The 25933-nt window shown below is 43.9% G+C and overlaps 1 protein-coding gene across 1 annotated transcript in view; it reads left to right on the forward strand.

Annotated features, from left to right (window-relative positions):
- The window catches only part of CACNB4 (calcium channel, voltage-dependent, beta 4 subunit), a 277854-nt gene that overhangs the window by 230299 nt on the left and 21622 nt on the right, over positions 1-25933 (forward strand). Inside the window, exons 10-12 of the mRNA XM_015429029.1 lie at positions 9529-9638; positions 10794-10945; positions 18642-18737. Coding sequence (XP_015284515.1) covers positions 9529-9638; positions 10794-10945; positions 18642-18737 — 358 coding nt within the window. The remainder of the gene's footprint in view (positions 1-9528; positions 9639-10793; positions 10946-18641; positions 18738-25933) is intronic.

Genomic DNA, 25933 nt, shown 5'->3' on the forward strand with positions numbered 1-25933 from the left:
AAGACAAGTTTTATTCAGGTACAAGCTCTCCCTCCTCACAGAGGACAGATTTGCACGTGTCCCCCCCCCCCCAATAGCTAGCATTCCAAAACAGTCCAGTGGTGCCTTCTGACACACTTCCGGTTATGTCAGGGGGCATGACATATGCTAATGGGTTATGCTAATGAGCTCCTGCACCTCTTTTTCTACGAAATGACCCCTGGTTCTGGGGACAGGGAACCTCCAGGAAAAGCTTGTAGGAGGAGATCAGCAGTCTCCCATAGGAGGGGGAGGGATTGATGAAAATCAACCCCCCCCCGTACCCACAGAAATTCTAGGTGTGATCAAAGCCATGATGTTAAAATGTTAATGTGGTTTATAGTTTAAGCAGGAAAGGTTTCAGCTGAAGTAGAAACGCAAGCTAGATGTGCTGCTTTGCTTCACAAAACAGGGTTGCTGCCAGTATAGCCTTGACATCTATACAAAATTGGTCCATAGCACTTCTCAGCGTTTAGAGCACAAGCCTCTCCTATGTCTCTGAGGTACTCCAGCTTCAGCTAGTGATAGGAAATGTGATGTAATGGGAACATCTGAAAATAGCTTGGTACTGCTGGATGAGAATCAGGAAACTACGCAAGTTTAAACAGAAGCAGGATTTAATAGTGAAGAGAGTGGTTGGGGGCTCCATTTGGATTACCACATTGCTTAACTGCTTGGGAGCAGCCTCATTGGCGCTTGGACGCTGAACAGGGTCAGCCGTATTTAGTACTTGGATGGAAGACCGCTGGGGAAGAGAAGGGTTGCTATGAAGAGGAAGGCAATGGCAAACCACCTCTGCTCATCTGTTGCCTTGAAAACCCCATGATGGGGTTGCCATAAGTCATTTGCGGCCTGATGGCCCACTTTACTACTTTTACCTCACTGCTTTGTCGTGTTCTTTACCGCTATTCCAACAAGTGCCTTTCACCTGCCGTTTGAGGTCAGTAGGAGTAGGGGACCACTCTTGACACTGAGCCTTTAATCCCAGTGATGTTATGGGATAGCAGTTTGAGCAAAACCAAGTCCTCCCTGTGGGTTCTGCACTTCATCCCATAATATTTGCACTGAAACACACTGCATCAACAAAGCATCATGGCTAGTATCACACCAAAAGCCCCTACTGCCATACCTGTTAAAATGTGAATGCACTGATTTGTGGCAAATTAAAGACCTTCTGCAGAAATAGAAGAGATCTCTGTGTCTTCAAAATATACAAGACGAAGGAATGTGATTGCTGCTCAGACAGCTGGCCTTGGGGACATGGTGTCACTTCTACAGTTTTCAACAAGCTGTGGGTTTTCACAGACTCCACCTGTTGACTCCACTTATAGCTGAAATGTCAAGATCCCCATGGTTTCTTGTACTGCTTTGTACTGGTGTCAGAGGCTGGTGATTTACTGATGATATTCCTTGTAATCATGGTAGGTCCTGATATGCTTTTTGAGAGTTCCTACCCTAGCCATGAAGGCATCAGCTGAACATCTGATTGCATCACTCTTGTTTTCATGGACTCTTTGTTGGTACAGCTGGCACTTTCAGGCAAAAATTTCACATTTAACAGAAGGGGCTGCAGTGGCTCAGAGGTTAAGCTGCTGTGCTGCAGACTGGAAGGTCTGTAGTTTGGCACTTCGAAACCCTATGGAGCGAGGTCCCGTCTCTGGCCCCAGCTCCTGCCAACAGTTCGAAAGCAAGAAATTGCAAGAAGATAAATAGGTACCGCTTCAGTGGGAAGGTAACAGCGTTCCGTGTACCTTGGTGTTTAGTCATGCCGGCCACATGACCACGGAAATGTCTTTGGACTGCGCTGGCTCTTCAGCTTGGAAACGGAGATGAGCACCGCCCCCTAGAGTCAGATTCGACTGGCTTTCGAGCAGTTTATAAGTTCAGACTTCCATATGAGTGCCCTGACCCAGATGGCCCAGATCTCGTCAGATCCCGGGAGCTAGCAGGATCGAATGGGAGACCACCAAGGAAGCCCAGGGTTGCAGTGCAGAGGCAGCCCCCCTCTGTTCATCTCTTGCTTTGAAAACCCTTTGGGGTTGCTATACGCCTGTTGTGACTTGACAACACTTTACTCGCACACACGCAGTCAGGGTGTCTGGGACTGGTTGACAGACTATTCAGAAGAGCTAATATTTCAAGAAGCTTTGTTACTCTTCCTTGGTCTTCATTGTCTGGACCCATGGCAAAGAAGCTTTTGAAAAATTTCACCCAGCTTTCAACAACTTCCACCCACCATCAACCTAACTATGAACTACTCTACACAAGAAATAAAGTAGAAGAAGAAGATTGGATTTATACCCCACCCTTCACTACCCAAAGGAGTCTCAGAGTGGCTTACAAACTCCTTTCCCTTCCCCTCCCCACAACAGACACCCTGTGAGGTAGGTGGGGCTGAGAGAACTCTGACAGAAACTGCTCTTTTTCAAGAACAGCTGTGCCAGAATTATGGCTTGCCCAAGGTCATCCAGCCAGGTGCAAGTGGAGGAGTGGGGAATCAAACCCGGTTCTCCCAGATTAGAGTCAGCACACTTAACCACTACACCAAACTGGCTCTCTTCCAAACTTCCTGGACACCATAGTATGGCTACATGAGGGACACATAAGTACCACATTATACTGAAAACCAGCAGACAAACCGACAAACATATCTGCATGCATCCAGCCACATCAAACAATCCATTGTGCATAGCTTAGCCCTGCATTATAGTCACATCTGCTGCAACCCCTCAGACAGAGATACTCACTTGAAGGAGCTACAGCAGCTATTTTTGCAACTGCAGTGTCCTCTTGATATGGTAAGAAAGATTATTGGAAAGGGCAGAATGATACCCAGGGACAGCTTGCTACGAGGCAAGCTCAAAGAAAATGACAACAGAACGCCACTGGTGGTCACATACAACTCACCACTCAAGCCAAATCAATGTATTATTAATGACCTGCAACCCATGTGGGATAGTGACAGTTCCCTCACACAGGCACTTGGGGACTGACCTTTTCTTGGTTACAGACAGCCTGCTAACCTAAAACAGCTTCTCACCTGCAATGAAAAACTACTTAACAGTAACACGGACTCTGGTACCAAGGCCTGCAACAAACCAAGATACCAACTTTGCTCCTGTATAGATTCTAGCAACACCATCACTGGGCCAGCAACATCAGCCATAGGATCTCAGGTTCATACTCTTGCTCATCTGCTAATGTGATTTATGCCATCATGTGTCAACAATGCCCTTCCACCCTCTACATTGGACAAATGGCCAGTCCCTTTAACAAAGAATTAATGGACAGAAGTCTGACATTAGAAACTACAGCATTCAAAAGCCAGTGGGGGGACATTTTAACCTTCCAAGACATTCAGTTGCTGATCTAAGAGTAGCAGTTCTCTTACAAAGGAATTTGAAAGGGAGATTAGAATGAAAGACTGCTGAATTGCAACTGATAATGAAGCTCAAGACAGTGCATCTTCCTGGACTGAATCAAGACCTAGGTTTCTTGTCTCATTATCAATACTGATTTCTCAGGCCTACTATCCCCATGCATATCACACCTAATCCAATAACATCTGCTATTGTAATTCACCATGTATTGTCGTTTGCCCACTATTATCATTTATAGAGTTGCCACGTCTGATCGTCGTGCCCACAGGGGAGGGGGGAGGGACTTTCTGGGAGTCGGAAGGAACATTGCAACATGCATAGGCAAACAGGAAGTGACATAGGCACATCAGGACGGCGCTCTGGTTTTTTGGCAAAAGTCTATTGTAGAAATCACTTCAAATCACAGAGTTTCACCCAAAAACCAGAGTGTTGCCCCCGACATTCCGAACCTGCCTACATCACTTTTGGTTTTCATAGGCACGTCGCAATGATTTCTGGGTTCCAGTGAGAAGGGGTGATGGGGAGGGGAGTCGAGTGCCTGAAAGTGAGAGACCTCCGCCCGCACCATGGAGTCTGGCAACCTTAATCATTCAGCATCTGACACTCCATTCTCCAGTATATAAGGACAGATGGACTCCTATTCTGGCTGTATCTGAAAAAGTGAGTAGTGACTCATGAAAGCTCATACCCTGCCACAAATTTTGTTAGTCTTTAAGATGCTACTGGACTTCTGCTCTTTTCCACTTGCTCAGTAGAAAAGAGACTCATAGATAGGGTTGCCAAGTCTGGCTTGGGAAATCCCTGGAGATTTGGGGGTGGAGCCTGGGTATGGCAAGGGTTGGGGACAGAGCTCAGCAGGACATTATGCCGCAGTGTCCACTCTCCAAAGCAGCCATTTTCTCCATGAGAACTGATCTCTCTAGTTTGTTCAGTTGTAGTTCTGGGAAATCTCCAGGCCCCAACTGGAAGTCAGCAGTCGAAGATGCTTGCATAAATATTTTGAAGTCTTCCAGTCTTTCTGTATTCACAGCTAAGGTGGCAGGAACAAACCCTTCACATGTGATCATTTTATGTAGAAATGTGTTAAGAGGAAACTTTTCTAAAGGGAAAGATGCCCTTTCTTCGAGCTCTCTGTCTATAGAGGTGTTGGTTCTCATTGTTACCCTTGCTGTTCCTTCTCACAAAGTCCTAAATAATCTTATTTCTTTGCAGCTTGTTGCACAGCTTCCAAAGCAAACATTCATCTTAAGTGTGGAGCTCAGAGCAGGTGTTCTGTCTCTGCTGCTGTCAGATGTCTTTCGGTACAGCATATGACTGTGGTAACTGGATGTCATTGTTTTCCTATAGGAAACCATGGCAACTGTCAATGACAAGTCAGGGGTTGCTATGAATAAATCTTTTGTGAAGGGTATTTTTGTATCATACATGGAGGACACTGAAGAGCCTCATAACCGACAAGCATCAGCTAGGCACGGAAATGAGAGAGTTCATCATAAGCAGGTCTTTATTAACCTTTCTCCTGTACAGAGTGGGTGTCCTGCTCAAGGCTGAGGTCTGGGAGTTAAGACAAGTAGCTGGAGCTAACGTTACTGTACCAGAGACGTTTTCCCAGCAAAGGCTGAGGGAGAACCGAGACCTTAAGTATGGCTGCAAGGAGGTGGATGTGCAAGTCCTGTCCTTCCAAGAATGGACTACTGGCTCTCAAAGATGCCATGCCTGGTTATGGAGGGGAGTACTCTGACAGGGTTGGGGTGGTTCAGGGCTTTGTGAGGCTTGAGGACTCAATTAGAGGAGACCTCACGTGCTACAGTAGGCTCTAGGGTTGCCAAGTCGTTTATACTCACCGGCGGGGGACTGTCCCTGGGCTCCACGAGTCGCTGCGGGACGTGCGCATGCGTCGCCTGCATGTCACAGGAAGTGACGCACGACGTAGAGCACGTTGGGGGCGTGGCCCCGATCGGTAGAGGGAAAACCATAGAGTTTTCCCTCTGCTGATCGGGGCCACGCCCCCAACGTGCTCTATGTGATTGTGTCACCTCTGGTGACGCAGCCACACTGCGCTTCGGGGGGCGGAGTTCCCCCCGGGGCCCGATTCTGCGGTGGCGGAAATCGGGCCTCCAAAGCGGGGGTTTACCCTCCCCCACTTGGCAGCCCTAGTAGGCTCTGAGGTAGAAGGTTTAGGGTCCAAGGCTGAGTCAGAAGGGAGGGCTGTTTCGAAGGGTAAAAGAGCTGACTCAGGCCTCCTTTTTCAGTAGTGTCAGATGTTCAGATGCTACCTCAGCTGAGTTCTCTGCAGGCCTGTAGCTATGATGGGGCTTTTAGGGGCTCCTCCCCCTTTCTTAAAGGCATAGCCTCTCAAGAATGTCTCCTGTAAATGCTTTTTTCAATCATTTTAAAGCATTTTTTTAAAGGCATGCACTCCTTTACGCAGAATGCGGTGCTGTAGTTGACTAATTCCCGCATGAGCAAGGAGGATGGAGTAGGTGACCTCTGGGATCCCTTCTAACTGTGTCAAGAAACTGGTCTCTTTTAAGAGAGTTTTTCTGCCTAAGTGTTAGCTTTCTTGACTATAGAAGTCATCATCTACCCTACCTGCCAGCTTGTTATCAGAATTGTTGCTTAGGCTGGCAGAAGTGATTAACTTGCAGCAGCTGAGAACTGTCATCTAAAGTGGCCGATAGCTTGCAATTTAGAGATCTACCCTGGTAACAGCTTTCTATTGGCTAAATGGCTTTTCTTTCTGCACTGAGAACTTCAGCCCCACCAGAAAAAAATTTTGCCTCACAAGCCACAAAATCCTGGCTACGGGCCTGGTTCTCCAACTCTGTGTTTGATGAGAAGTCTATACTCTGGTCCATGATAGTAGGCCTTCTGCCAGGTTGATGGCCCTGATTCTTTGGTCCACATCCACATATTTTCCTATGTGAAGACTAGTGGGATTCCATTTAAATTCTGTATAACATAGAGTTTGATTAGTATCATAGGGCAGGGGAACATTGGCTTAAATAAATAAATATAACCTATAGTTCAGATCCTGCCTAGATTTCTGCAAGTATAAGTATGGGGGGGGGTAATATTTGCTGATCCCCTCCTCTTTTGACAACACAAAAGACCCCCTGAAATTCTGCTTTGGGAGGATGAGAGACCCCCCAGATATAGCTTTGGAGGAAGTGGAGACCTCTCTTGTGGGGGGACTGAGCAAAAATCACATTCCTTGCATCCACAAAAACCTAGATGGGATCCAAGCCTATGTATGTATTGCAACTTGCAAAAACATTCTGAGGTAGTTCATAGCGCTGAAGCAGATAATCAGTAAATGGTTCATCTTTAAACAGAATCAATATATAAATAATACTGTAAAATACACTAGGAAAAACACTACCAGAGTCAATTAGTAAGTAGCAACATTAAAATAAAATGGTAATTTAATAGTTACTTATGTATTTACTTTCATGTAAGCCACCCTGAGCCTGCCTCGGCGGGGAGGGCGGGGTATAAATTGGATAAATCAATAATAAAATAACTAAAACTAAGTTTAAAAGAGCAATTTATAAAAAAGGTAGCCACAAAATGTATTTGGGGGTTGAAAGGTGTATAAAAGTTTTAAAAGATGTCAGAGCTAGCAGTAACAAGAAACAGCAAGAGCCACAATCAAGTAATCTGTAAATTCCTGGGCAAACAAGATAATCTAGTGCCACAGGCAGGAAGCCAAAACCAAGACTCTGTCTTTAATAGCCTGTCCTTATCTTTGAAGGGGGAGATGTGTGTAACAGGGCCTGCAGTGCAGGACATAGCTTTCAGACAGCCTCCTATGGGAATAGGTGGTCTTTTAGATACCCCTGTCCCAGACTTTAAAAGCAAGAGCCAGCATGTTGAGTTGAACCTGGACACAAATTGGCAGCCAGTTATGTTCTTTAAGCCCTGGGGGAAGATATAATGTGTACCTGCTGCATTTTGTGCTAACTGCAGTTTCTGAACTGTCTTCAGTCCACTTAGAATATATTGCGTTAATCTAACTTGGAAGCGATGAGGCCCCACTGCTCAAAGAGGCACATATTGTTATTGGAAAAGAAAAAATAGAAATCTCATGGTCCAGCCGATACAAGGAGCATAAATTGGATGCACTTTACCAATGGAAAAGAGCCAGGGGTAACAAGAATCAACAGAAATCTGGTATTTAGATCCACTAAAAATGTTACTGTAGGGATGTGCAGGTAAGAATGGCGAGCGGTTGCACATGTCCAGTAATACAAGTTCAACATAAAAACATTTGAAAAGGAAAAACAAACCCTGACTCTGGTTGTCATGGATAATAGGACAGTGTTGTTCAGACCAGTACCAGGGAAGGGTACAAGCTTCTGAACAGTTCTTTTAAAAATCCAAACCAGGACATGTCATTTCAACAGTGCCATAGTTCAGGAGTGGTTCTAGCCAACAGGCAACACCAGCCTTAGCCCCATCCACCCAACAGAGGGCAGAAAAGAAGAAAAACAGGCTCCCACGATTGCCACTCTCACTTGTCCCAACCAGGGCTCAGGTTGCCCGCTTACAGGGACAGTCACTTGTACCTTCCCTGCCCGGGACTTGGGTTGCCAGCTCAGCAGTGGCCACTTGGCCCACTCTGTCCACGGCATGGGCAACTGGCTTTCAGCTGGTGGCTCTCACTGGCCTCATGGGGTTAGGGCTTCCCCTTGTTTGGCCCTGGCAAGGGGTCTCTGGTGGGGGGGATAGCAGTGATTCTGTGGCTCCTTCCTGTACTTTTGTCCAGGGCCCCACAATCACTAAGATCTCCTCTTTAGGGTTACAGGGCAGACCTTGCCCCGTGTATTAATTGGGCAGCAGGGATGACAGTTGTAGAGTATGTGGTTTATGTGCAATCCTGATTCAGTTCCTGGCATCTTCGTTTACGAGGATCTCGGATTGCGGATGTTGGACAGGATAATTGCAATGCAACAGAGGGTGGTATCTAAGTTCTTCATCAAAAGTGAGTGAAAAAATGTGTTCCAGATCAAATAGCTAGTGTGGAAGCATCATGGATATCGCTCCCAATGTGATCATCTCAGTCATATACAGATAGAACTATTGAATAAAAAGGCACCTCCCATTTTTGTATTACCTTTATATAGTGAGAGATCTAACTTGAACTCTCACTTGGATAATTGAGAATTTCAGCTTCTTGATTTGCATGTGTAAGTAAAGCACTCGACATAATTGCTGCTATGATGTCAGATACTTTTTTAAAAATTCAACATATTGTGTTGCTTTATTTCCATGGAAGGATGTGCTGCCATGCATGTGAGAGGCATATATATACCTAGCAATTTTAAAATTATGTTAAGAACATAATACATAAGAGCCCTGCTGGATCAGACCGGTATTCCATCTAGTCCACCATCCTGTCTCACACAATGGCCAACCAATTCCTCTGGATGGCCAACAACAGGACATAGAGGCCGAGGCATGGGCATGATGTTGTCTCCTGGCTCTGGGATTCAGAGAATTATCCTGCATGAGTATCTAATCCCCTTTTAAAGCTGTTTTTTCCTGTGGCCACCACTACATTCTTTGGCAGCAAATTCCACATTTTAATCACTTTCTGGGTAAAGTAGTATTTCCTTTTGTCTGTCCTGAACCTACTGCCCATTAGCTTCATTGGATGCCCTTGGGTTCTAGTATTTTGGGAGAGGGGGAAAAAGTTTTCTTTGTCAACTGTCTCCACCCAATGCCTAGTTTTATAAACTTCTATCATGTTCTCCCTAAATTGTCTCTTTTCTAAAGTCCCAGACTCTTCAGCCTTTCCTCATAGGGAAGGTGCTTCAACCCCCTAATCCTCTTGGTTGCCCTCCTCAGTACTTTTTCCAGGTCTGCAATGTCCTTTTTGAGATATGGTGACCAGAACACAGTATTCCAAATGAGGCTGCACCATAGAGTTATGTCATTTTGATTTTTGATATTGTGATTTTCTGTTTTTGTAAAGGCTTCCTGTAATGGAGGCCAGTTGTCATTGCTCACAATGTGAGTTTCCTTCAGTAATTGCTTCAACTTGTTGATAAACAGCTGAAAACAGTGTCTGATAGATACACTTCCCTCTGAATGTAGAATGTTGTTCTGTCCTGTGTTTTCTTTGTAGGATATCAATAACTAGAGTGACAGCTGACATTTCTCTTGCGAAGAGGTCTGTTCTTAATAATCCAAGCAAGAGAGCAATAATTGAGAGATCGAACACCAGATCCAGTTTAGGTAAGATGTCAGTGCATCACATTCTAGCACTTGATGCACAGGGGGTTTTTTTTTGGGGGGGGGGGGAATGTGCCACATTTCAGACCAAAAAGATGCTAGTTCCTTGACCCAAGATCAAAACGTTTTTATACCTTTGCTTCCCCTTTCAGGTCTTCCTTGCATGTAAATCTGCCTGTACTTCATCTTACTTTGTATTTTTTTTGTTCACCAATGAGATAACTCCTCACTGTGAATTGTGTGAGGACCTCTGCAAGATGGTATATTGTGCAAAAAGGGGGGTGCTTTTCAGATGAATCCCTGCATCCCTGTCCGTGCAGTTTTGTGTTGCCTGAGATCAGGAATAGGTTGGCACGAAACAATGACAAAGGAGGGTTGCATAGAGCTCTTTGTTGGAAGTGTTTGGCAGAGTCAGATTATTGAACAGGGCGAGGTGAGGGCTAATTCACACATGATAAAGTCCTCGTGTCCCACACATGGCTGAATGACACACATGGTCAGGGAGTTTAATTCTTGAAACTTAATTCCCAGGTATATGTGGACCCAATTTGGATCAGTACTGCAGTGCCTCAGGAGAAAAGACTTAAGCCTTCCCCCCTGTACATTTTCCAAACTTGAAACAGCCATGGGGAACCACTATTTGCCCCATTGGGGGAACTGGCATGTAGCCATAAGTGTGTGTCAATTTCCTCAGTGAAGCAAATAGCAGTTCCCTGTGGATATTTCAGGTTGGGACAAAGATGCAGAGAGACTTAAGCCTCTTTCCCAACATACTGTGGCCCTTCACACACCTGGGAAATTCTGAGCACAGAACTCCAGGTGCACATCTGATCGTTGGGATCCAGTATCTTGGATCATCTTGCGAGGGATGGGAGGACTTGAATTGGCCCGTAGGCCTGATCCTCCACTGCCTAGCCTGTGGACTTACCCGCCAGTCCTTCCTGTAAAGCACATTTCTTTTCATTGTGTCATTGTGGTCAAGTCCCTAGTATTAGCATACATTTGATATAAGTATATAGTGTATAATGATTACAAGAATGAGAAGTTGGAAGACAAAAGGGAAATTTATGATGCATTTGTGGAAGATTTGTTAGGTGGCAATGTAGTTATTTGTACTTGCTTGATGGCGATTCTGATGTCCTCATTTTCATTTTGCAGCGGAAGTTCAGAGTGAGATAGAACGAATTTTTGAATTGGCACGGTCCTTACAACTGGTTGTTCTAGATGCAGATACAATCAATCACCCAGCACAACTTATTAAGACATCCTTAGCTCCAATTATTGTTCATGTTAAAGTGTCATCTCCAAAGGTAATATTCATTTGTGTGGTACATTTATAATTTGTATTTAAAATATTGTTATCTTTCATGCTGAATGTTTTGTTTTCCTCTCAAAAGAGCAAATTCTCACTTTAATGTCATTTTCCTTTTCAATTAAAATGGTGCCATGTTGTGAGAATAGTGCTGATCAAGTGCACAAAGGAGTATCTTAGGATTTTCCTCCGAGATAGCCCTATTGCCTTTCTACTCTGCCTGAACTTGTGCAATGACAGCACAGCTATAATTATCAGTATGTGAGAAAGTCCTACCCATCCAGATGAAGTGTAAACTCCACGTCACCTTTGGCTGATGACAACTATGTGTGTGTCATGCCTTGTCTTTGTTGCCTGGTAATTCTTAGGGAGCCCTCTGTTTCCTTTGGCCTTTTCTCTTTTTGGTCCACAAGAGAAGAAGAAGAAGAGGAGAGATTGGATTTATACCCCGCCCTTCACTACCCAAAAGGTGTCTCAAACTCCTTTCCCTTCCCCTCCCCACAACAGACACCCTGTGGGGTGGGTGGGGCTGAGAGAACTCTGACACAAACGGCTCTTTTTCAAGGACAGCTGTGCCAGAGCTTGCGACTGACCCAAGGTCACATCAGCAGGTGCAAGTGGAGGAGTGGGGAATCAAACCCGGTTCTCCCAGATTAGAGTCCACACACTTAACCACTACACCAAAGGACTCATGGGGGAGAGAAAATCCCATTCCCTCTCCCCAGTTCCTCCTCTGGCTCTGGTTCTGCTTTCCTCCATCCCCATCTCTGCCATTCCCTTGTTCTTCCTTCCTTCCCCATCACCCAGTCACTTTTGCTCCTCTACACCTGCTCTCATAATTGGTCTTCCCTCCTCTCTCATGCCTTCCCACTAATTTCTTCATTCCCACTGCTGCAGCAAGCGCAGAGGCACAAAAAAAAAATGCAGCAAGGGGGATATGAGCCAGAGCTGACTCAGGTTTCTTTTCCTCATCTGCTCCAGATGGCCATTGCCACCATGTTTTCATGAATCATTTTGGGTTGCTACAGCTGCCCAAAGTCTTTGAATTATTATGCAATGTCTGTGCATGTGCAAATGTTGCTTTTACCGTTCAGGGTTTTCTTTTATCCCCTATTTTTAAAATCAGATCCCCCTCCCCCCAACCAACCTTGGGGTGCCACTGGCTTTGCAAAACTGTAACCTGTAGCAATGACAAGTCTTTGACTATCAGGTGTAAGAAATGTCTTGGTTTTATCTCTCCCCCCCCCTCTTAATTCTGCCTTTACTAGGATAAGTGGTCCTAGCAAACATTCCAGATAACGACCAAATGTCATGGCATACATAGATGCCAACAGATAATATTTCTGGCTCCAGGCAAGAACCATAATATTTGTAAGCCGCTTACCAGTGTCACCCATTCTTAATGGCTGCTGATAAAGAGATTCTCCATGCATGTGAGCCAATGTGAATGATAAGCAACCAACAATCAATCTGAGCTCCAACTAGAATATGGTACAGAAAATAAGTCTTGGAGGCCCTGACTGATGACCTGTGCCTGCTAATCGTTACGCAGTGCGTCTCTGTCTGTTCTCCTCAGCCTAGTGATGGTGTTCAGTACCACTAACTATGGTATCCTTCTTGACTGCCTGAGCAGAATGATCTTTGGAGGCACTGTTTTTGTATGGGCACTGGTTGTTTCTGTAGGGTAGGCTGCAGAATACGGTGCTGTGGGATTTTGTTGGCCTGCGGAGTGCCTCAAGTAAATAATCTTGGCTTGTTGGTCCGTGGAGTGCTTCAAGGGAAGAGTCAAATAAATAAAAATCCATATGCTAGCACAAATAGCTGCTGCCCTGTGCCACCGTTATTTTGCCACCTCTCTGCAGGTTCTACTTCTCCTCATTTGCATCCCTTCCATGGTTACCTGACTGTCCTTTATTGGGCGGGATGTGCTCCACGTCATGGGGGAAGTGCCTGATGATTTGCAGGCATATGATAATTTGCAACCCTTTATATCAAATGAGCATGTTGACCAGCTCTTGGTGTTTCTCCACTCTGGCAGTTGAGGACTTTTGAGATGAACTTGTTCCAGAGTGTCAGCTCAGCCATGAGCTTAGCAGGAAGCCTTAGGCTGTCCATCATCTTGGCTTCTTGGCGTCATTTAGTTATTAAAAAGGGAAATAGTTACATTTTCAAGCAGAACCTGTCTTCTTAGAAGCATTTAGTATCTTAATATGCATTTGGCATATTCAGTGGCACTTAGCTACCTAGATGTTACCAAACATTCCTGTGGTGTTAATCATTGTGCCAAGTAACCTTTTCTGTTGAAACAAAAGGAATAGTAATCAAGGTGGAAGACCGGCAAGTCTTTGCAATAGCTGGGGATGCTTTTTCCTATTGTGTCACCTTAAAGTTCCCAGAGTAAAACTCTTTATACTATAATTTTCTTCCGTTGTTTGTTGAGAAACACTACAGTACTCCTAATTCTGACAAAACTAGTTCTAATTATAAGCATCAGGTAAGAAGCATATAATGAAGTCATTAAGATCCCATGTGTTTAAATAACACCCTTAACCCAAAATATGCTTTGAAACTAAAGACGGTTAATATGTTGTCAAAGGCTTTCATGGCCAGAGTTCACTAGCTGCTGTAGATTTTCCGGGTTGTGTGGCCGTGGTCTTGACATTGTAGAACCTGACGTTTTGCCAGTAACCGTGACTGGCATCCTCAGAGGTATAACATAGAAAGATGGAGTACTCTCTGTGTCAAGGTGAGAAGAAAATGGTAGGCAGGTAATTTATATCTACTCAGGAAGGTGGGGTAGGGCTAAGTCATTATCTTGTACGAGTTCCCCAAGCTATGAACATGCTAATGGAGGAGCTTTCCTGAGGAGGTTCTTTTGTATATGGATTGTTTCCTGAGGAGGTTTCCTGTTTCCTGAGGAGGTTCTTTTGTATGTGGATTGGCTGTTGAAATTCTAATCTTATCTGTAGTGCTATTGTCAGATGTAGAGCCTTTTGTGTTTTTCAGGACAGGAAACCATGCCCTATTTATTTTTAAACTCTCTTCTTTCCTGTTGAAATTGTATTTATGTTTATGAATTTCAATGGTAATTCTAACATGGTAATTGGAAGTGTTGTTCAGCCTTTCAGTGTCTTGGAACAAAATACATGTCCTGTTTGAGTTAGGCTATGTTCAGCCACTGCTGATTTTTCAGGTTGACTCCATCTTTCTGTGTTATACCTCTGAGGATGCCAGTCACAGTTACTGGTGAAATGTTAGGTTCTACAATGCCAAGACCACAGCTACACAACCTGGAAAATCTACAGCAACTAGTAAAGATGGTTATTTGTAATATCTGAAATTGTACAGCCAGCTGTATCTTTGTAGATACATATGCACTACCTGACCACACCTGAGGCAAGGCTGAAGATTTTATAAAAGTTTAGGTAGCCATCCTAAGATGCTCTGCTCAGAAGGAAGTCCCGTGTTATTCAATGGGACTTACTCCCAGATAAGTGTCCTTGGGATTGCAGCCTTAGTCATTTAAGAATGGTATTGATAAGCAAATTGCCTATGTCTTGATCTTTGGCCCTTGAAATGAGGGTAAATTACTCCCAGAGAGAGGAACAATGTAGATTGTTATGTGAGGGAGAGGTCTAATACCAAATACAGGTTACTAATAGTAGAATTCTTGATACCAAAGGCCATTATCAATGTTACATGGAGATACGTGTTAACTATAACAGGGGTCTTTTTAAAGCATGAAGAATGACTTCTGGGGCTGGATGGGGGTGAATGGTATCAGCCCATTATCAGGGGGAGAAGGTACTTGACCAATTCCCCTTTTCCCTGTTGGCTGTTTCTCTGCTCCAGATTGCCCCCCCCCCAAGCTCCTCCCCCACATTTGGGCAAAACACGTTTGGAACTTTATGGGAAGAAATGCTGCCTGGCGATTTGGAACAGAAAAATGGGTAGGCAGGGAAAGGATTGGACACCATGTCTTCTGCTGCTTCTCTGATCCCAGCTGTAACCCCCCCCCCCCAAGCATCATCTGCTGTTTTTGAAAAGGGCTATAGAGATGTTAAATGCACCTGCACGTAAAGGGTTAGATCCCTTATGGATTTTCACAAGTGCAAGGAGAATAGCTGATATTCAGTGATTCCCCCTCCTATGGCAGCTCAAAATTCTCCTAAAATGGTGTTTCTGGGGGCCAGGGAACCCCAGGAATAGGTTGGGGGAGAATCAGAGGTCTTCCATATGGGGTTTTTTGGTGAAATCCCTCTTTGACCTTGAAGAAAACTATGTGGCACCCAAGTCAAAGTGTAGATTGACTCTGAATCCTGTTCAATGTACCCATGACCTAAGGATAAGAAATTTGCTGATCTCCTTGAAATATTGTCCTTTGCTTTAGCTCTAGCATCCTGTCCCACAGTAGAAACTACAATGAGGCCAGTCTCAGTGGTATTCTGGACTGAAGGTGTTGGGGAAATAAGGAGTGCAGGAACGTTTTCATTAACTCTCATCCCCACAGTGTTCATTGGGGAGGGAGTGAAACTGGCTTCCCAATTGCAGAGAGAGAGAGAGAGAGAGAGAGAGAGAGAGAGAGAGAGAGAGAGGTTTCAAAACACCTCTTATTTTTTTAACTTCAAACCCAAATGTAAAACCCTTTAAAACATATAAGAATCTGGTATGCAGCATACAGAATTAATCAAATGCCTAAATAGAGTGCACTGTAGTTCTATAGAGGATATATCCTGGTTGTTCTGTTAAGAATAAGGAGGGCAGTTGCCCAGAACAACCACGAACAACACTAAATTCAGACATTAAATACCTTTTCCCATCCATAGGAGCTAATGTAGCTGTCAGTCAAGTCTGTTGCTAAGTATCTGACGTATACCTGATATACACAACAAAGCTCAGCCCTTTCTGTCTCTGGGGCCAGGAAAGTCAGGGAAAGCTAGGGTAACTCGAAGAGTCAAGGAAGCTAGTTACAGATACCCTATCTATTTAGAATTTGATAGTGTATAAACATTCCTAAAGGCAAAAGTCATGTGCAGGGTTATTGGTACCAGGAGGGCCACAGCACCAGCAGAGTCCTGAAGCCTCCTGGGAAACAGAACCAAAGATTCAACTATACTTTACTATAGAAATTAAAGTAACATAAGTTTAACAGAATACTGAAGCTCAATCCAGGCCCTGATTCCACGACAGGAGGCAGTGTGTGACCTTTACATATTATCATATTTTGTTGATGATAATTTATTTATTTATTTTTCACATTTATACCCCGCCCTCCCCGATGGGCTCAGGGCAGCTGAGCTAGTGCACAGTAGTGGTTAGAGTGTTTGACTAGGACCAGTAACCAGTGTTCCCTCTAAGCAGAGTCAGTGTGAGCTAGCTCACAGTTTTTTAGCCTCCGGCTCACACATTTTTGTCTTAGCTCAGGAAGGATGGCTCCACAGCAAACTAATGTATGCAGTAGCCAAATGGCTCGCTCACAACTTTAATGCCAGTAGCTCACAAAGTAGAATTTTTGCTCACAAGACTCCACAGCTTAGAGGGTGCATTGCCAGTAACACCCTGTTTCAAATCCCACTTGCCATAAAATTTACCAGGCAGCATTGGACCAGTGACTGGTTTCTTAGCCTTAATCCACCTTGCAGGGTTTTTGTGACGATAAAATGTAAGAGAGAAGCACCAAGTACACCACCTTGGAGAAAGGATAGGATAAAAATGTGCCAAATAATAAATAAATAAATGAGTCCCTGGAGATCCCTGGCCTGAAAAATATCCAGCTGTCCTCAGCCAGAGCCGTGGATTTTTCAGCCCAACCTGGTGGAACTCTCTGCCAAATGACATCTGTGCCCTGAGGGACCTAGTTCCGTTCTGCTGGGCCTGCAAGATAAGCGGTGTTCCGCCTGGCCTGTGGTTGAGGACAGCAGTGGTCTTCAATTAGCCTGGCCTCCTTCCCATGAACACCCCCTTGCAGTAAGGATAATTTGGCTATAGACGCCATCTGGAGTGGTTACTGTATTTGTTTTTAACTGTTTTTAACTTATTTACATCTGATTATGACACTGCCCTGAGCCCCAAGTATGGGGGAGGGTGGTTGAGAAAACGAATGTATAAATATAAATAAATAAAATAAAATAAAATATGTTATTTCAAATCAGAAAATAACCCAGTTGCATGTGAAGTATATTACTTGGTCCAAATTCTCTGCCAGTTTAAACATGCTGGCAAAAAGAAAGCAACATGCAGAAGTTGTGCAAATGTCATCCATCTTTTAGCAGGAACCAGAAGCTCTGTGACAGTTCTGGAAAACCCACATCGTGACTTGGTTTGGGTTGTAAATCAGGTAGCTGATCAGATGAACTCCTGAGGAGAAAAAAAATAATAATTTGAGCCAGAGGAAGCTCATAGTTGGCCAGGAAGAACCTTGAAAAATACAGGTGGAAACAAAAGGGGTGATAGTGGGAGAAAAGGGGGTGGTGGCTTACTATGAAAATACAGAAGTCACGGGAAGGCTGAATACTAACATTAAAGCCACCCAAGATGGAATATTTTTGCTTTTACTATCAGCTTTATGTTTCAAGTCCTCACATTAAAGCTTTTTCATCCTGGACCCCATCTTCCTCTTTCACCTTACCACATGTATATTTTTACTCCTTTCTCTGAACCTTCTGCCATTGTCCTAGAATCGTTTCTGTCTCCATCCTCTCTTATCTTCCCCATCTCAAAAACTACTCCTTACACCATCATATTGTAACTTGTTTGTTTGTCTCATTTGTTTAAGTAGGGCATTTGTTGTCTTGCTTTTCTCCCTAAAGTGGCTGACCCCTCCCCACAAAAATGTACAATTTAAACCAGTGAAATACCGTGTTAAAAAATGAACAGAAAAGAAACAAAATGCACTCTGACCATCCTGGCATGGGCTGCAATACACTGGCACGGTCCAGCAGTGCTGTAGGCTTTGGCCCTTAGATCCAGAGTCCTTTGGCTTGTTCCATAACACTTATGCCTCTTAGCCACACCCAGGCTACTGACCTTATGGAACCAGATAGAACCTTTGCCTACCCTGTCCTCCTCCTCCATCATGTCCTCTCTTCCTCCACTCGCTGTCTGCCCTGAATGCTCACAGATTATGTCAGATGGGCAGTACTTTTTCCCACTGTACTGTGTAGCAGTAAATGTGGGCACAATTCCATCCTGGTTTCTGCTATTGCAGAGACATCAGTTTTTAGTCCCCATAAGAGTTGTCAGGTACTGGTCCTGAAGTGATTGTCCTGACCTCTCATAAGCACAGATTCAACTGCAAAATTAGGAATTGTTACTAAGGCGCGGACATCTACTGGATAGATATGGATAGCTGGTGTACAAATAAGCCACCCCAGACCATGATAAGTAACCTCCCACTGAGTGATGTTCAAGAACTGGTTTTGGTTTGATATGTGAAGCATGGGTATGCTTTGAATATTTACTTGCTGGCAGTGGTCGGATCCTGTGAATCTGTTCCATTAACGATCCAGCTTTCCTCCATTGTATGGAATCTTCCTGTGGCAGAAGGGGCATGTTCTTCTGGAGATAAGAGCCCTTACACTGGAGGACGTTTTCACTGTTAGCAAAATGGATTCATCAGATCCAACCCCTTGTATTTAGGTTGCTGTGCGGTTTAGAAGTGACTTTGCCATTGTGGTCCTGTTATCCTCTTTTAGGTATTGCAGCGACTGATCAAATCAAGAGGAAAGTCACAAAGCAAACACTTAAATGTTCAGCTGGTTGCAGCAGATAAACTTGCACAATGTCCACCGGTAAGTACTGGGGAAGAGAGAGGTTTTTATTTTGTGAATTAGGTGGAGTATTGATGATTTGGGGAAGGTCATGGTTTTCCTATTCTCCAGCCCTCTCAGTATTAAAGTAACAAAATTACTGGAAAGCTAGGGCCTGAGGAAGCAAAACAGTTACAAAGCGGGTTTCTTGTTTGACTGGTTCCAACTTACAACATGGAACAGAAAGGCTTTAAACTTTTAACTGTTTTTGACAGGTACAGCACCCAAACCTTACCTATCTTCAGAATACCTAAAGTCCCTACTGGACTCCCTGCCCAATCAACAGACCTCCTAACCTCCCACCATAATTCAGCTGCCAAGCTGCCAAACTCCTTTGGTTTTTCCCCATCATTGCAGTCCACCATTTGAAAATGACTGGCCGAGGCTCTTGTCCATCACAACAGTAACTGAGATGGCAGGACCAATGGTCTGACGATATAGAACCAGGACACATTGAGTTACAAGTCATGAGTTACCAGAGTCACACGTCAGGAAGAGGGGCAGCCAGAGTTATAACTCAACTGGTTCAAGGGAGAGGACCATGGGCAGCAGACCTAGAGACCTGACAACTGGAAACAAGCTGAACCCTGGGAAGTGTTTCACTGTGAGGAATAAACCTCACTACCATTGAGTGATCTCATTTTACCGCCCTGCTGCTCCTCTCAACAGGTATACAGAAGTACCTTGTCTCTCTATGCATGGGCACTAACAGGAAAAGAAAAAGGTGCTTCTAGAAGAGTTTGCAACCCAATTGGAGGTTCATAATCCATAGGCTGAAGACGACTGGTATAAGGCAGCTTCATATTTTCATATGATGTAACTGTTCTATAATGCTTCTGCCCACCAATGAGTTACAAATAGTATTCAGTCAAACATAGTGTGTGTCAGAAGATGAGTAGCAGGTCTCATGAAGAGAAACATCTTTTCATTTTTCAAGGCAACGATATGCTTGAGTACATCTAGGGTTACAATAGCAGCAATGTCTAGTGTTCCTTTCCTTGTCGTCCCACTTGTTTTCCTCCCACAGCACTAGAAAAAGTTGTACTCATAAAATAGGCCTTCTTCAGTCTGTATTATGAGGTCTAGTGTATTATATTTCCGTTAAGTAATTTTTCGTTGGTTTATACTTGGCCCAGTGAATGAAAGGGGAAATTGCTGTTCAAATAATACTTAGTAGTAATCAGTATAAAGACAGAAGGAAAGCAAGTGTTTGTGCACATTATTGTGCAGCTCAGTGAACAAACTTGAAAGTAACAATCTAGTTTGCAGTCAAAATGCTTGAATTAAATAGGGACACTTCCACCAGTGATTTGAAAGTTGTTTTCAAATAGGTTAGCTGGGGATTTTTCCTCCATTCTGGTTTATATCAGTGCAGAGAGGAAGACAGAAACAGCCAGCTATCCCTTGACTCCATTCTACTGGAATGGCAAAGTAAATTAACTTTTATTTGATGGATTGCTATTGGGGCTGGGTGTCATCAAGATGGCAATGAGCTGTATATTTTTGTTTATCTAACCCACTGAAGGCTGTAATCTCCATTCTAACTTGGTGTCTGAGGAAGATGAATCTGAATCCAGATAAGATGGAGGTGATGTTGATTGCGAAGAGTGAGATCCCCAGGGGGTATTTACTTCCTATATTAGATGGAGAACAATTGGCCTTGGCTGACTCAAAGAAGTTTGGGAGTTTTGTTCTCTTGTTAGAGAAGCTGGTGAATTTATCAGAAAAATAAATCTGGTTTTGAAAGTGCCCCCTCCCCTTTTGACTCAACTGACTTCATCACCTAGATCCATACCACAGTAGCCTTGAGAATCGACTACAGCAATGTAGTCGATTTTCAAGTCTCAATGTACTTGTGACTGCTGCTGAAGACTATTCAGAAATTTCAGCTAGTGCAAAATGCGGCAGCCTGGTTATTTGTTGGAGTTAATCAGCGATAAATATGGAAAACGAAACAGTGGCCCATGGACTAGAAGCACTCAAGCTACATTCCAGTTCCCAAAAAAGGAGGCATCAAAGACTGCAGCAACTATTGGAACATCGGATTAATTTCTCATGCAAGTAAAGTGATGCTGAAAATCTTGAAACAAAGACTGTTACCATACATGGAGCGAGAAATGTCAGAGGTTCAAGCTGGATTTTAAAAAGGAAGAGGCACTAGAAACCATGTTGCAAATTTACATGGGTTACTAGAGCACACAAGAGAATTACAGAAGAAAATCAGCTTGTGTTTCATAGTTTTTGACTGTGTGGATCATGAAAAGCTATGGTTGGTTTTAAAAGAAATGGGTATGCAACAGCATCTAATTGTTTTGGACAAGAGTCTACTGTTAGTACAGAATATGGAGAAACAGAATGGTTTCCAATTGGCAAAGTGTCAGACAAGGATATATTTTATCTCTCTATCTGTTCAGTCTATATACAGAATATATCATAAGGAAATTGGATTAGATTTAAATGAAGGTAGAGTGGAAACTGGTGGAAGGAACTGTAACAGTCAGTTTCTATCAACTGAGGGGACCCACATAGCCTCTTATGATTTGGGGGGAACCAGGTTTAATTTAAACTATAACCCTTCCCCTCAGTGACCAGGCGTTCTAAAGGTAGCAAGTATATAGGCTTTGTGTTCACTGCTGTGAAGTAAGTTTTATGTTCTACCAGTAGAATATGGAGGTCACTGAGGCAGGAACTGTATATTAACCACAGAGAAGATTTGTTTATTTACAGATTGGTTTCCATGAACATATTAGCAGCACAGGACTCCAGATAGATAAAAGAGAAACCTGGCTGTGGCACATTAGTTTAGAGAGCAGTTTCAATTTTCTTTAATACTTTCAAGTATAAACAGGCTTTCACCAATTAGCCACTAGGTTGTATCATAACATATACACGGGAGTCCACCCACAGCAGCGTGCCCTTTCCCCAGAGTCAGACTACATGGCACAAGGTCTGCTCATTGCCGGAGATGGGTGTAACAATTGGGTACTCTATTCTCTGTCAGAAGTAGAGCCAAACCACTCTGCCACACTACCAAGGATAGCAGAGTTAGCCTTCCTCTGTCTGCTCTTTTCCTGAGACAGATCTGAGGTTTCACTGCTCTCTCCATGAGCCAGAACTGAACTGAACTGAACTGCTGTATTTCCCTCCAACATTCCACCCCTGTTCTCAAAGGTGATTGAATGCTGGAGTAGCACTCCCATAGGTTCAAGTGGTGGCTGTTTTTCCATTCAGGGGCAGGACAGCCTTCTGTCCGTCACAGGAACATTAACAATTTGAGATGTGCAGATGATACCACATTACTGGCAGACAATAATGAAGACCTGATATGACTACTGATGAAGGTTAAAGCAGAAAGCTCCAAAACAGGATTACTACTCAAGAAGACAAAAGTAATGACTACTGCAGAATTACACAACTTTAAGGCTGATGACGAAGAAACTGAAATTGTTCAAGATTTTCTGTTCCATGGCTGGATCAACAAAATGGGAGGCAGTAACCAAGAAATGAGAAGGTGATTAAGACTGGAAAGGATGGCCATGAACAAGCTAGAAAAGATCTTTAAGTGTAAGGATGTGTCACTGGCAACCAAGATCAAGCTAATTCATACTCTGGTATTCCCCATTAATATGTATGGGTGTGAAAGTTGAACAATGAAGAAAACTTACTGGACGAACATTGACTCATTTAAAATGTGGTGGTGGAGGACAGTTTTACAGATACCATAGGCCACCAGAAAGACAAAGTGGGTTCTAGAGCAAATCAAGCCTGAACTCTCCATAAAAGCTAAAACAGGGGTGTCAAACATAAGGCCCAGGGGCCTGATCCGGCCCATCTAGGACTCTTATGCAGCCCGCAAGCAAGGGAGAGAGTGCTGGGGGGGAGTGGGCAGAGTCACTCCATGATGGCTTTTGCGCAGCAGAACAACCTCGCCTGCAACAGTCAAGCATTGTGGGAGCATCTGCCCAGTACTGCACTGCTGCTGCTCCAGTCCGCCTCTGTGGGTTTTTCTCTGCATGCCCCTCCCACCCTTGCAGTGAGGACACACTAACCAGGTGCTGTCCTTTATACAGTTTCTATCTCCAGTACCTGGCATTACGTTTTATGGCACACAGGGCCCAGCCCGACAAAGAGACATTTATGTTAGATCTGGCCCTCGTAACAAATTAGTTTGACACCTCTGAGCTAAAATGACCAAACTGAGGCTATTGTACTTTGGTCACATCGTGGGAAAACAGGACTCACTGGCAAAGACAGTAATGCTAGGAAAAGTTGAAGGTAGCATGAAAAGAGGAAGACCCAACATGAGATGGATTGACTCAATCAAGGAGCCATGGCCCTCAGTTTGCAAGGCCTGATCAAGGCTGTTAATGATAGTCTTGGAATTTGCAAGGTCTATCATGCATAGATGAAGATGACAAGTATATCCTGCAGGGGGCAGTAGAAGGGACAACTAATTAGCATAGTGAGATTAGGGACTGCCTACTCTTTTCAAATAGTCTCCTTCCTGTCTCCTGATTGGCTCAATTGTTTGTTTGTTTTGCTCCTGCCGAGATCTCTTCGTTTCTGACCTCCTCCTAGCTAGTTACACAGTTAGACTTCTCTTTCTCTCTCCTCTTTCTTACAAAGTTTGTTCTCTTCTTAATAAACCAAGTTTATTCTTTAAACAGCTTGTGTTCCATTTAACTGCATATCTGTACTCTGCCAACATATAGGATATTTTGGAGGTCATTAATTCATAGGGTTGCCATAAATCAGAAGCAACTTGTCAGCACTTAACAGACACACTATCTTGGTGGACATGTTACACATATTTAGAAAGGTCTGCACTGTCTGCCAGTTGGTTTTCAGCTTAGGGGCTAGTTATCATCTTTAAAGCCCTTCATGGACTAGAACACTCATATCAGAAGGACTGCCTCTCCCCAGTATATTCCATTATGGTGGCTTTGTTCTACAAGCCAGGCACTGTTGGTGGTTCCTTCATGAAGTTAAACAAAGCCAGCAGCTGCCTGGCCCAGAGCATTTTCAGAATAGCTCCTGTTTTGTGGAATGATCTGCCACAGATATTTAGGAAGGCTCTCACTTCATTAACCTTTCACTAATTATGCAAAGCCAAATTGCTTAGGTACACTTTCTTTTAAAGGTATGGGTGGCCAATGGCTGCATTTTAGTACAGGGTATAAGTGTCTTTACTGTGGAATATGGGAGGTGCTTGCCTACTCCAGAACTGCTGATTTCAGGAGGAGTGTTGAAAGACTTGAGTTGGATTGAGATGATAAGAGAGGAGGTCCTACGACTGATGAGCAAATTAAAAACTGACAGATCACCAGGCCCAGATGGCATACATCTAAGAGTTCTGAAAGAACTCTAATGTGAACTCGTGGATCTCCAGACAAAAATATGCAGTCTATCACTAAAATCTGCCTCCATTCCCATGGACAAGAAGGTAGCTAATGTATCCTTCATCTTTAAACAAGGTTCCAGAGATGATCCTGGAAATTACAAGGCAGTCAGTCTAAAGTTGATATTGGGTAATTTGGTGGAATACGTTATTAAAGATAGAATTAGTAGGCATATTGATGAACAAAATCTATTGAGGAAAAATAGTATGGATTCTGTAAGGGACGTTCTTGTCTCACTAACCTTTTAGAGTTTTTTGAGGGAGTGAACAAACATGTAGACAAGGGTGACTCAGTAAGTTGTTTACGTAGACTTCCAGAAAGCTTTTGATAAAGTTCCTCATCAACGGCTCTTAAATAAACTCAACAGTCATGGGATAAGAGGACAAGTCTTCTTGTGAACTAAAACATGGTTAATTAACAGGAAACAGAGAGTGAGCATGAATGGGCAGTTTTCACAGTGGAAGGTGGTAAACAGTAGGGTACTGCAGAGCTCAGTACTAGGTCTGTACTCAGTTCTTCATTAATGATTTGGAATTGGGAGTCAGCAGTGAAGTGGCTAAATTTGCAGGTGACACTAAGTTGTTCGAGGCAGTGAGGACTGTGGGGAGCTCCAGAGGGATCTGTGGAGGCTGGGCGAGTGGGCATCAGTGTGGTTAAGGGCAAAGTAATGTAGATTGGAGCAAAAATCCTAACTATAAATATACGTTGTTGGGGTCCAAACTGGCAGTAACTGACTAGGAGAGAGATCTTGGAGTTGTGGTAGATAATTCACTGAAGATGTCGACTCAGTGTGTGATGGCAATAAAAAAGGCAAATGCTATGCTGAGGATTATTAAGAAAGGGATTGAAACACGAATCAGCCAATATCATAATGCCCCTATGATGCAGCCTCATTTGGAATACTTTGTACAGTTCTTGTCACCATACCTCAAAAAAGATATAGCATTGGAAAAGATGCAGAAAAGTACAACTAAAATGATTAATGGGATGGAACACTTTTCCTACGAAGCAAGGGCGTAGACTTTCCAATTTCCCAGGGGGGGCTGGGGCTGGGGCCGGGCCAGAGGCATTGCTAAGTCATTAAAAGAACTGGGACCCAATGACATCATAGGGAGGAGCTAGTGATATCACAGGCATGGTTACTATCTATGGAGGTGGACCCATGTGGGATTTAGGGATGGGCTCCCCAGAAATTTAGGGAGGCCTGGGAACCGCCCTAGCAATGTCCCTGGGCTGGGCTAACCCCAGGAACAGTTGCCTTCTTAGCACACTGCTTAGAAAGCCCCCCCACACCCCACACTGGAATAAGAACATAATATCAGGCCATACCACATTGCAATAAAGCCCCTACAACTGTATACAGAAATACTGAGCTTCCCTACCATTTGCCACAACTAGCCCACCACACAAGAAGAAGAGATTGGATTTATACCCCGCCCTTCACTACCCAAGGAGCTTACAAACGCCTTTCTCTTCCCCTTCCCACAACAGACACCCTGTGAGGTAGGTGGGGCTGAGAGAATTCTGACAGAAACTGCTCTTTTTCAAGAACGGCTGTGCCAGAGCTTGTGACTGACCCAAGGTCACATCAGCAGGTGCAAGTGGAGGAGTGGGGAACCAAACCCGGTTCTCCCAGATTAGACTCCGCACACTTAACCACTACACCAAACCATGACACAACCACGATCAAGACTCCTAAGTGGACCAACAGACAGGCATACACTTCTTTGAGAAACTATTACATTACAACACCTCTGGAACATTACAGATCAGTAGAGG

Source organism: Gekko japonicus, unplaced genomic scaffold (assembly GCF_001447785.1).
Source record: "Gekko japonicus isolate JY-2015 unplaced genomic scaffold, Gekko_japonicus_V1.1 scaffold1508, whole genome shotgun sequence".
Lineage (NCBI taxonomy): Eukaryota > Metazoa > Chordata > Lepidosauria > Squamata > Gekkonidae > Gekko > Gekko japonicus.